Raw genomic sequence first — 12,080 nt, 5'->3', positions numbered from 1 at the left:
GCAGACCAGGGCACACCAAGTGCCAAGGGTTTAAGTACCTACTCTGGATGGACCTATGGTACTCTATGCATCCAATTGTAGTTAGGCTGGGATGGAGACTACAAGCAGAGACTTCCAAAAATCTATTTAGCACCTTTATCTCGTACCTAAGAGAGCAAACTTTGCAGCTATGCATATCCCCCACCCCCAAAGGATGAACAGCCATTAGTCTATTATTATTATTTTGACCTCAATGCTACATTAAGTCTCAGATTCAGCAAGAAAGAACAACCCAATAATACAAGCACAAATTACATTTTGTATTTTGTGAAGGTATTACAGGTATTACATTCTTTTACTCATGTTGATACATTTTTCTTTATCTGCATTAACAGAGGTTATCAGTTGTTGATTCATAAGCAAAGTACAAAGCAGAGACAGAAAACTTAAGGTAAAGAACACAAAGTATTAGTAAAGAAATTCTTAGGTAGATACAGAATAGGCTGCCAGGGTACAACAGTTTACACCAACGAGGAATAATTAAAATGGGGAACTCACTCATCCTGTTCCTCAGGGATTCAGATTCAGCAAGTTTAGTACTTTCATTTGTGACTTTGATGCAACAACTTTAAAGACTGATGGATACAAAATTAGAAGATAGCACTAATTCAAAGGACGACCAGACTGCCATTCAGGAAGAACTGGATTACAGTAGTACAGAAGATTAAATTTCACTGGGTAACACACTCCTGTGCTCTTCCCTTCCTTGCTACAGTAACCTGGCAGTTCTGTGAGGACACTGATCAATGCCTCAATCTGTCAGTTAATAAAAGCAATGGTTACATCAACTAGGAAATTCATTTCTGCTATAACCTTGCACTACCACAAAGTTCAGTTGGGAAAAAAAAGAAACTGAACTTAAGTTTAAATTAAAAAAAAAAAAAAACCAAAAAAACCAAACCAAAAAAAAAAAAAAAGAAAAAAAAGGAAAAGGACACACACGTACCACAATACCCCTTCCTCATATTTGACCACAGACATCTGAGGAGGCTCACAGATATTCTTTCAACTTTTCAAGGGAAAAAAAAAATTATTTCTTCAGAACCCACAGAAATTCCACACCATGTCAGGAAATATTTCTTAAGTCATTAGCCAAAATATCTCTCTTTCACTTCAGTATTATTTCATGGTTTTTTTTAACTTTGGAAAGTCATTTGTTTTACATCTGCACTCCAACAACTCTCCCAGTGCTGGTGAAAGGCCAAACCTATTTGCACATTTAAAAAATACACTTCTTAATAGTTTTCAATCATGGCAGTCAGAACTAATTTTAATTCTAGTGATAATTACTTCCACAGACATTTAATTAGTTGATATTCACAGGATTAAAATTTAGATTAAAAATTGTATAAATTTGCACCCATAATAGAGTGACAAAAACAGACTGTGAATTATGCGTGTAAGAAAGAGCAAGCAAACAATATAAAACAAAACAATGAAATTCAAAGTTGTATCTATGACTAAAATGATACTGTACTACATCTCACTGAAAAGCAATTTATAAAATTTTCAGGCTAAATAAGAGATTGGAGCTTTCATCTCCTGTCCCAGTAGCTCTAGGTTAGTAGTTTCTAGTCTAACACAGCAATAAGAAACAAGATGTTGTAATTAAGTTTCTGGAATGAGAGTCCATCTTCCTAACTGCATACACAGCAGCAATCAAGTGTAGCACCCAACTCGGGTTGCTGGTAATAGAGGATGAGTTATTTTATTGCATTTCACTGGTTTGTATGGACCCCTCCCCTAATTCAGAGGATGAAGGAGCCATCACTAAGAAGTTAGTGGAGACAGAGGAAAAGACTGATTCTAAACACCAGGTTCTAACTTCTAATACAATGCTGTCATCACCTGAAAAGTTCTCTGTTTGAAGCATGTTATTTGAGACTCCTCTCTCCCCAACTGTTTTGTTATAGTGAGATTTTTTATTTAATTTCCTCTGTAAAGTATTAATGACATTGCAATTAAATTTCAGTTAAAACTTCAATAGTATTAAAATATTTTTGATGGATCTAAGGTGTTTTACTTTATAAAATATTTTATTATGCAACTAATACTTCTGTCATTAGGTGATGAAAGTACATAAACTTAATAATTTTTAAATAGAACACAATAAAAATGTCTGTGTATACACCAAATGTAACAGATCTTGTTTCTAAGCATAGTAGCAACTTCTAAGGTTTCCATTATTAATACCAAAATCAGAGAGCAAAGTCTTTCAGAGATGGGTTGGGGTCTTTTTCTCATGAAACTATTGTCTATTTGAAGGGGAAATGTTAAGTTTCTGCTTTATCAACAGTCTCTTCAACATTTTTTTCTGAAGGATTAGTCAATTGATTTTGTTTTGGTAATCAATTGCAGCCTGTTAAATTCTGAAAATTCTATGGATCTAACTACAGCAGCAACAGATTACGAATATAAGCAAAATATTTGTTCCTGACTGTACATATGTGACATTTGCCTTTTATGCAGAAGAATAAGGAGGCTCTGAAATGACGTCCTGAAAAAAATAAATTCCCTATTTAAGTTTGTCATCTGAGCTGTTCCTCACCTGTAAACAACCGGACAGAGAGCTCAAAGAATGAACACTAACAACAAAACCACTGGAAAAAGGAATTAGGATAACTTTCAAGAGTTTGAACAGACTGTCTGGGTTTTAAAAGGAAGGCCTAATGTCACCTCCACGTAACTGAAACTGTCACTCAGATATTCTGAACAATGAAACTGCAGTGATGCTTGTTTGGGTCCTCTGTGAACTTCAGAGTTGTGAGACATGAAAGCCCTTACACTACCGCATCTGCATCATCCTGACTTCTTGCTTGATTCTTTTTAAGGCTCTGAATCAGGAGCAGAATCTACAGCAAATGGTGCCCGGGAAAGCAAAGCAAGGTATTCTGTGTGGATCGTGTTACAGTTCCCAGAACAAGAATTACAGGAGAGAACAAGGCCTGTTCAGGGGACACCCCACAGCACAGAAAACTCTCATACATGGCAAAGTTCCGGTTCCTTCGTTCTAGAAACAGGTTTTACCAGATACACAGTAAGAGCAGAATTCCACCAACACACTTCAACTGCTTGTCAGAAGAAGGAAATGACATGGGGAGCATTTATCAAGTAGATTTTTTTTCCCTAGAAAACAACCTAGCAAGAAAAGAATGTTACGCCGCCCACTGGAACAGAATAGAGCAATTGTGAAACATATTCTAGCATATTTCATTTTAAAGCTCAGAAGATTCAATTTTGACTTCTTGCAACACTCCCATGATTTACACATTGCTGTAACATCTGAGTAGCTGCCACAAGTCACTTCTCATTTTAAAGTAGTACAAACAGAAGCCAAACACACTGGTATTGGGCAGTCTTACTTATCATATCCATTTAAAAACTGAGCTTACCTTAAAGATTTTTCAACTACCTGTGTACGAAAAACTTCTTCTTGGTCCAAGTTTATGGTACAGAAAAAGTCTCTCATTTTGTTGGGTACTAAGTGTTTGGCGTCATCTGTAAATAAAAAAAATACTGTAAATATTGCAGGGGAAAAACAAAATATTAGGAACAAGAATGCCACAGTTTTAGTGTGTTCAAAAAATTTACTTTTCCATTCAGCATGCATTTGAATATTCATTTTCAATTCATAAGCTTCAAGAGGGCAGAGAAGTTGCTACATCCAGCTTCCCATGGAATGAGAGTCGACAGGAAGAGACACACTCTGACTCATGAACACCACTTCTTGCAGCACCTGCACTTTCCCTTGAAAGGTCTCATCTCTGGCTTGACCCTGCACAACTTGCTAAATCCAAGACACTCACAGCCTGAGGTCATGTGGCATTAGGTCATAACACCAAGACATGATCTGCCTGAGCTATTGTTCACTTGGTATTTTCTCTGCAAATACTCCGGCTAAAGGAAGCTGATTAATAAGAACTTGCCCATCAAATCTTTATTTCATTTTCCATGATGAACAGCAGATTGTGAGTTGGCTGAGCCTTTGAAAATATATCCCTCACGAGTACTGTTCATTTTTTCCTGACTAATAGAAAGGGGAAATAATCACCTCCTAATTCAATGAAACATGAAAAAGAACAAAAGGAAGTTTCTAACAAGAAGGAAAGATTGGCAGCACAAGAATACAAAGATTTGCTGGGTATTGAATCTAGGTCAGTGCAATTACATGCTGGATGTAAGGCAGATCTGTTAGGAAATGGTTCCCTCTAAACAATCACAGCTAAAACCAGCTGAAGTTACTCTTCCAAAATCCAAATGCTACAGACATCTATGTTAATTTATAGCAACACCATTTTCTAGATGAAACTGAGACTTTCTGCCCAGATGTCTCCTCCCCCTTTGAATGTCTGAAGACAACAAACAGACCCTTTCCACTTTCTATTTTGCTAAAAGAAATCACAAGCTTTCCTGGCACTCACTCCCATGAGAGACTCCTGAACAGAGCAGGTGATCTGCCCCTTTCCCACTTGGTTGTCCAAACCACAGGCAACCAGAATTGCATTAGGTCTTAGCCAGAACCTCTCACATCCTTGCCTGCTGCTGGAAATACCCCTCCTGATGACAAGTGGAATCACTTTATCCAAATATTACCTATTTATATAAGATATTAAAAATGAAAAGTACATCTAAGTATTGAGTTTTAATTACTTTTATGCCTGAATAGCATAAGACCTTTCAGAAAGCACAGTTAGAAACTAGATTTCAAATGTCATACATGTTTATTTTTTAAAAAAGGAAATACGAAGCACAGTGAGTAAGCTTTATTCTCTATGCCGGTGAGATGTAAAAAGTTCTGTTTTCTCTCTCCTCCACACTGTTTTTGTGTTAGATGGTTAATTTAGGTTAACCTATTACAGTCTTGGAGGTTAAGTAAGTAATGCCCAGCACTGGAAGGGCTGCCCTGACTGTCTCTGAGCAGAGAACGTGACAGTTTAACAGGAACACAGACTGAACTTCAATCATGACATTTTCCAGGTCAGGCATGTGTACACTGATGGAAGGCATGAACAGACACTTAGGGAACTTCCTCAGTTAAAACCTGTGTTCTCAGAAGCATCAACAAGCTTTTCATCAGCTTGGGTGCGGGAGAGGAGGAAGTATACACATTATTTTTAAACACCACACTTCATGTTGACAGATTGAGAGATGTGAACAAAACCTGCTTTTGATGGCTTTAGACTCAAAAAAAGGACTAAACTCCAAGTTACCCTTAAGTGAGATATCGCAGGAGAATCGAGGAAAGCATCAGATTACCACTGCCTTAACTTTTTTTATGGAAGAGCTAATTTAATAAAACATATGACATATAAAAATCAATTAATCAATCTGGATGTAATCCCCAGAGAGCTCCCGATACCAAGAGTTTGTAATGAATAAGCATTAACTGGATGTGTCAGCTGTTCCTGAGAACAGCTTTATTTTTTAGTTAATACTTGGCACGGTCCTATTTCCCCATAAAATATTTAAAATACAACATTATTTAATCATTACCGTAAAGGCACAGTACAGTGGACTTTGAAAGGAAATTACAGTTATTATAGTTTCATATTTTCTTAGAAGGAGTAGAAATTAAATATTTCTGAATAATTCACTATTTGTCTGTATACTATAGTGCAATTTTTCAGTTGTAAAAGAAACTTTCCACCCAGAGGAATACACAAAATACAAGTTTTGATTTCAGTTGGTTAGAGCATGGTGCTAATAACATCGAGGCTGGGGTTCAATCCCCACATGAGCCATTCACTTAAGAGCTGAAATTGATGATCTTTGTAGGGTACCTTTCAACTCAGAATATTCTGCGATCTGATTTTCTAATCAGTTTAAAACCTTTCTTTTGTAGCCCAAGTGTCTGGCTTTAAAGAACAGACAAACTTTTGGGAGGAAGAGGACCCTCAATCCTGAGTTAAAAATAACCTCAGAGCACTTGTCAGGTAAAATACAGAGCATGAGATTTCACACAGTTTATAACACCTCTTAGTATCTGTGACTGCGGGAGACATTTCACCCATATAGTGACCCAACTCTCTTCCAAGAAGCTTATTTCCTTAAAAAAAAAAAGAAAAAAAAAAAGAGCTCAAGTCTTCGATTACACTATGTCTTCCTTTTTCTGAGAAACCTAAGGCTATAATGGTTGCATAAAAATCAAGTATTAACAACATCAGATCTCTGCTTGAATGTTTACATTTTCAGTACATATATTTGCATATATGTAATATCTATATTATAAATGTGTACTATATTGTAATATATATATGTAATATCCTCTGTCAAGTAAAAGCGTGAAATTAGTGTCCATCTTCTGAATTTCTTTGTTCTGGGTCCCTGCCAGAGGACATTTATGCACACAAACTCTGAAGTATTTGCTTCACAGGACTACACATATTATATAGCAACAATAAATTCCACTCCAGGAGTACAGCATAATCCAAGATAACCACACAGTGTTAAAAAAACAAACGGCGCAAGTTTGAAAAAGAATGCATCCTGAATTTTGTCAAATGAGCTCTAGGAGACAACAGAGACATTTTTACAAGTGCTTCACTAATGCAGGTTTCAGTAAACACTCCAAAAATCAAGGCAACTCAAATCACTTACTGTACTTCCGTGTGGCATAAAATGAAAACAGAAGCCACAGCCTGAAATACTACACTACAAGATATGCCTAAAGCTACTTGACACCACATAGCTTTGTAAAGCATTTTTGTCATTACTATGGCACATAAAATAGAGCCATCAATACAAAAGCATCACCAAAAGGGAAAGACAGTCTTTTAGTGGATTTTTGGTGAAACTCTGCCTCAAGAGTAATACTACACTTTCCAAAAGTATTACAGGGTCTTAAACAGGCAAGACCAGTTTACCTCACTTGAAAACTGGAGGCAGAAGACTGGTTGCAAACACTGACAGCCCACAAAAACAGGGTACCAGGGACTGCCAACATGTCCTTACTCAGGTTCTTCACTGCTAGGTATGCAATGGCTGCTTAAGCCACCTTTAAGAACATGTCTCAATTCTAAATCTGGTGTCATGATTTGTATAACATTGCTAAATTTAGATTTTGCCACCAATTTGTGCATTGCAAAACACAATATAAATAACAACTTTCTGCAGATGGTGTTTTCTATACATGCAGAATTACACAGAACTGACATTACCTCATTAAAACTACCATGCTCTCTCATGCAACACACATAAAATTAGCAAGTGTCAAATTTTAATTGCCAGCAAGGCTTGGGCACCAAAATGTATTCCCATTGTAAGAAACATGGTATAAGGAATTCCTTCAGACTATGAACATCAGCTTTCTAAAGTGAGGTCTGCTATTGTTAATCCCTCCAGATCAAGGAGGATTACATTATTACATTTGTTTATTATTCTTCATTCAGAGGGTTTTCCCCTACAAAGTACAGTAGTAAAATACTAGTAAGAAGTGAAAACAACACAGTATTTGTGGTGTGAAAAAGCCAAAAGGGCATCCAGGCATCAGAGGGTTCCCAAGCTTCCCCAGCATATTTAACTCATTGAGTTTTTAAACAGTTTTTGTTTTCTCAGAAGAAGTAAGTAGGTTTACAAAGTGATTTCCACAGGGTTTTAAGACATGTCCTTTATTGCAGCTGTTACTTCCACTCATTTTTCAAGTGGGTTCTTACAGGTCTATCTTTAGCAATGAACTTTTCATATATTCCCCAGGAAGAAGGTCACAGCCCTCTGTTTACTGACACTTTTGTCAGCTAACCGAATATTCAAAGTTACAATACAACCACAGTCTCAATCCATAATGCATAAATGGGACAACAAAACTGGCTTCAACATAAGTCTCAAGATATTTTGCCTTGTTTTTTAATGTGTAGTGGAAAACTTTCATCAAGTTCAATATCCCAAAATGTAAAACTCACTGAATGATGTGTAGTCTAGAAAAACTTACGATAAAAGATAAGAAGCAGAATAGTATCAAAAAATAAGCTGGCTTCAATAATCTTTAGCAACCAACTTCTTATGTACTCCTAGGAAGCAGGTCATAGTCCTTCTTCCTAGGGAGTACTATGACCTGCATCCTAGGGAATACATAAAGCCTTGGTTGCTAGAGATTACTGAAGACAGATTAAGAAAGGTGGAGCTGCTCAGCCTGGAGAAAGTTGTGTGAAGACCTCACAGCAACCTTCCAACATCTCATGGGGGAAGCCAGAGAGGGACTCTTCATCAGGAACTGCAGTGACAGAATGAGAAGTAATGGGAACAAACTGAAAGAGCAGGCATTTAGGTTAAATACATGGAAGAAATTCTTTACTCTGACGGTGGTGAGGCAGTAGCACAGGCTGCCCAGACAAGCTGTGGATGCCTCATCCCTGGAAGTGTTCAAGGCCAGGCTGGATGAAGCTCTGAGATGGTGTAGCAGAAGGTGTCCCTGCCCATGGCAGCAGCAACAGAATGAGACCATATTTAAGGTCCTTTCCAAATGAAACCATTTCATAGCCCTATGATTCTATGAATTCATGCTTTAATCCCAAAACTAATAGTTTGCTTTTTTAAAGGCTAGCCGGCCTGTATTATTTCTGTGCTAACCGCTAACAGCAGCAGATCTCAGTGTGTTCAGCATTGCCAACCAAACCACGTCCTATTGCTCACACCTCGGACCGAGAGCACCTCCAGCTCCACTCCAGGCCATCTCCTGTTTTCATGACCCAGTCTTCTAGTTACTGAAGACACAGTAAATACATCTAGGCTGCATGACGATATTTAAGTAAACACGACTCCACTCCTCCACCAAACCTAATCCTTCAACATGTTTTCACAACCGGTTCTCAACTCAGCGCCATGCCCGAGTCGACTTGTTTCGCTTCATTCTCAAAAAAGTCGATCGGCTGCGTGAGAAAGGAAACAACCGGGCCGCGTCCGAGCGGTATGAATGTATCCGATACCCCTCAGGAACCGCCGCACATCCTGTTTCCCCCGCTCGCTTTGAAGTGCTCCCCAGCCGCACCGCACTATCTGCGCGCCTCCCCGAGCCCTCCTCCCGGCCCATCCGACGGCTTCCCACGTTACCGAGGCTATCGGGACTGGCAGTCAGCACTTCCCAACCACCAAAATAAGGCCACCGGCCTCTCTCTCCGCCTCCTCCCGCTCGCACACACGCTGCACAGAGGCACGGGAGTGCTGGTGACCGCTTCCAGAACAGCCCTTCACCACCAACTTCCTGCACATCGCTAATTTCGCAATTTCAGCCTGACAAACAGACTCTGATGCCCGAGGTCCGGGCGGGAGGGGGCATTTCTGTTCGCCCGCTGACGCCAGGGATCCCTCCGAGCCACGGCTGCTTCCCCGGCACTCCGGGCCTCCCCCGGCCCCGCCGCGTCCATGTATTCATCCGTCCATCAGCCTAACCACCCATCCCGCCCCGGAGCGCGCAGACCCCGGCCCAGCCCGCACGTGCGGTCGCTGCCGCCACAAAGCCCCTCCGCGGGGCCGCCGCAGCGCGGCCCGACCCGTACCCGGCCCGCGGCGGCCGCGGCCCCTCCGCGCCCTCCCGCTCCCGCCCCCGCCCCGCCGCCTCCAGGGCCGCCGCGCCAGCGCCCGCCCGTCTCGCCGCGGGGAGGGAGCGGCAGCAGCGGGGCCGGGTCGGGAGCGACACCTGAGCGCAGCGGCCCCGGGCGCTCGGCCCCACAGCAGCGCCGCACTTACAGATCTTCCCCCGCAGGTTCTGCAGCACCCGCACCTCGTCGCCGCCGTCTCCCGCCGCCATCGCGCCAGCGCCGCCGCCGCCGCCTGCGCAGTGCAGCGCCGCGGGGGAAGCGAGGGAGGGAGGGAAGGAGAGAAGGAGCGGCCCGGCCCCGCCGCCCGCCCCGCCCCTGCCGCCCGTGGGCACCACGGGCCGGGGCGGGCGGGGGGCGCGGCGCCTGCGCTAGGGCGGCTTCTCCCGCTGCGCTGTGAGGCGGCTCCGCCCGGGGTCCGCCACCCCGCGCTCCCACCGGCCTGGGGCTGGGCTGCGCTGGGAGCCGGGGGGCTCCGCCGGTTCCGGAGCTGGCCCTGACCGCGCCTTCCCCTGCTCTGTAGTCAGGAAGGCAGGAATAGCCTTAAGCTGCACCAGGGGAGGTTTATGTTAGACATTAGGATGAAATTCTTCACAGAAGGGGTGATTATACAGTGCAATGGGCTGCCAAGGGAGGTGGTGGAGTCACCGTCCCTGGAGGTATTTAAAAAAAAGATTGGACGTGGCACTCAGGGCCAGGGTCTGGTTGACGTGGTGGTGTTGGGCCATAGGTTGGACTCGATGATCTCAGAGGTCTTTTCCAACCTAATCCGTTCTGTGGTTCTGTGCCTCCCACCAGGGCAGAGGGCTCGGCAGCCCGGCACGTTGAACGCTGTGTTCTCTGTGCGACATTGGTCACATTAAATCGCAGGAGGTCACACTAAATGGAACGAGTGGCAGGTCTGGCCATTTCGGCCTGTGGTGTGCCAAGCGCCTGTCCCTATGCAAAGCACGGCACGGGCTCCATTGGATCTCCTCTGCTGTCACTAGTTACGTTCAGCTGTTGGGCCGTGTGAGAAATGCCATGAAACAGGCAGGAAATGGCTCAGCTGCCAGCACTGCCCCAGGAGAAGATGTCACTGCCTCAGGAGTCGCTTCCCTCAGGAGTCACACAGCGCCCAGAGGTGTTTGCAGGCTGCAGCACCTCGTCTTCATCAAGAACTAAAGGGCCTTTGCATCATGTTTTCTACCATGGATTCTTGAAGACACCAATCCTAATGTGAAACTCTGGGATCTGGCTTACACCCGGACTTCACCCTGGTCCTGCACTGGTGCTGGGCCTCTACCTTGGGCCCTCACAATCCACCCAGCCATCGGCTGCAGGTGACATATCTGCTTCGGTGTCACTCTGGGTCAAACTGAGAGTACATCTGTTCCCAGACCCCGTAGACACAGTCTGGTGAAAGCCTTTCACCACTGACATATCCTAAAACACAGGTAGTTCAGCTGGCTAAAGCTGTTTCAGGAAGCAGTATAGGACACGGGTTCTTCACTCTACACATAAAGGCCTTCTTCAGTCTGTCCTGTTAAAGGGAAGTTTGGAAAGTTACAGGCCAGCATCTGTCACTGTCTCTAACTGAAGTCCCCTGCTGTGGTGCTCTGGTCATTTTTTATTTTTCCTGCACAAATCTTGCTGTTATCACTATGATACATTATGGAGCCATATAATCTGTTGACATTTCTTGATGGCTTTTCCTGCATCCAACTTCTTCCCCACTGCTTCTTCAGCAGTGGTGACATTCCTTCCTCATCCCCACACTCTACACTGCGGCTGGGGAAGGACAGATGTGTGTTTCAAGGCAAGCAGGGTAGTGGTGGGGAATAAACTGCTTCATCACACCGGTAACAGGTGGATTTGTGTGAATGCAAAACCTAAACCTGACAAACACATGAGTTTGCATAAGCTGAATTTTAACCTGTTGGAAATGAGATGTTCCTCTACAGTACAAATTGAGGATTTGATTATCTACAGTTGGCTGTCTAGGCTGGTGGCCCTGTCTGGCTGGTGGCTGGTGAACTGAGGCTCACCTGGGCAGTCGGAGCTTTGATCTGAAAAAGCAGCAGGGCAGCACCCTGTGAATGGAGATGTGTGCTTGAACTGTGTGTTGCCACACTTTGGGAGGCAGAGTGACTCTACTGCCTCCATGTTCTCTCAAATGTTATGACTACAGTTGGGGTTTACTGTTTTAACTTAGCATCAGCTTCCTTTAGAGCACTGACCTGCATTATCAATTCAAGTTTTGCCCCTGATTCCTGACACAATTTTATTTAAAAAAAGTTTTGCTTTAGTCTAACATAATGATATTCAGAATAGTGTTTAAATTGCATAACATTCATTTTTGGCCTCCTTTAAAGTTACATTTTAGGAGTATCTGTATGACAGGTAGGTCTGCATTTAGCTAAGGACATGGTTAAAACAAACACTGCTGTGCTGAGCTGCAAACTTACGGGAAAGATTTCTTTATTTAACAAGGGGGATGTACCGTGGGGATCTTTGCTTCTTGTGATGGAA

General features: G+C 42.8%; 1 protein-coding gene across 2 annotated transcripts in view; it reads right to left on the bottom strand.

The window, feature by feature from the left end:
• The window catches only part of RASA2 (RAS p21 protein activator 2), a 42,930-nt gene extending 33,077 nt beyond the window's left edge, over positions 1-9,853 (bottom strand). The window contains exons 1-2 of one of the 2 annotated variants that reach the window (XM_038145817.1): positions 9,721-9,853; positions 3,432-3,537 (exon numbers count right to left, since the gene is read on the bottom strand). In XM_038145817.1, the coding sequence (XP_038001745.1) occupies positions 3,432-3,537; positions 9,721-9,781 (167 nt within the window). In that variant the 5' untranslated portion in view covers positions 9,782-9,853. The remainder of the gene's footprint in view (positions 1-3,431; positions 3,538-9,720) is intronic. The other variant, XM_038145818.1, reaches the window with a different exon arrangement.
• Between the last annotated feature and the right edge of the window lie 2,227 nt (positions 9,854-12,080).

The sequence above is a fragment of the Motacilla alba genome, chromosome 9, assembly GCF_015832195.1.
Source record: "Motacilla alba alba isolate MOTALB_02 chromosome 9, Motacilla_alba_V1.0_pri, whole genome shotgun sequence".
Taxonomy (NCBI): Eukaryota; Metazoa; Chordata; class Aves; order Passeriformes; family Motacillidae; genus Motacilla; species Motacilla alba.
Note: the sequence above shows the minus strand (reverse complement) of the source record. Positions and strands in the feature narration are given on the sequence as shown.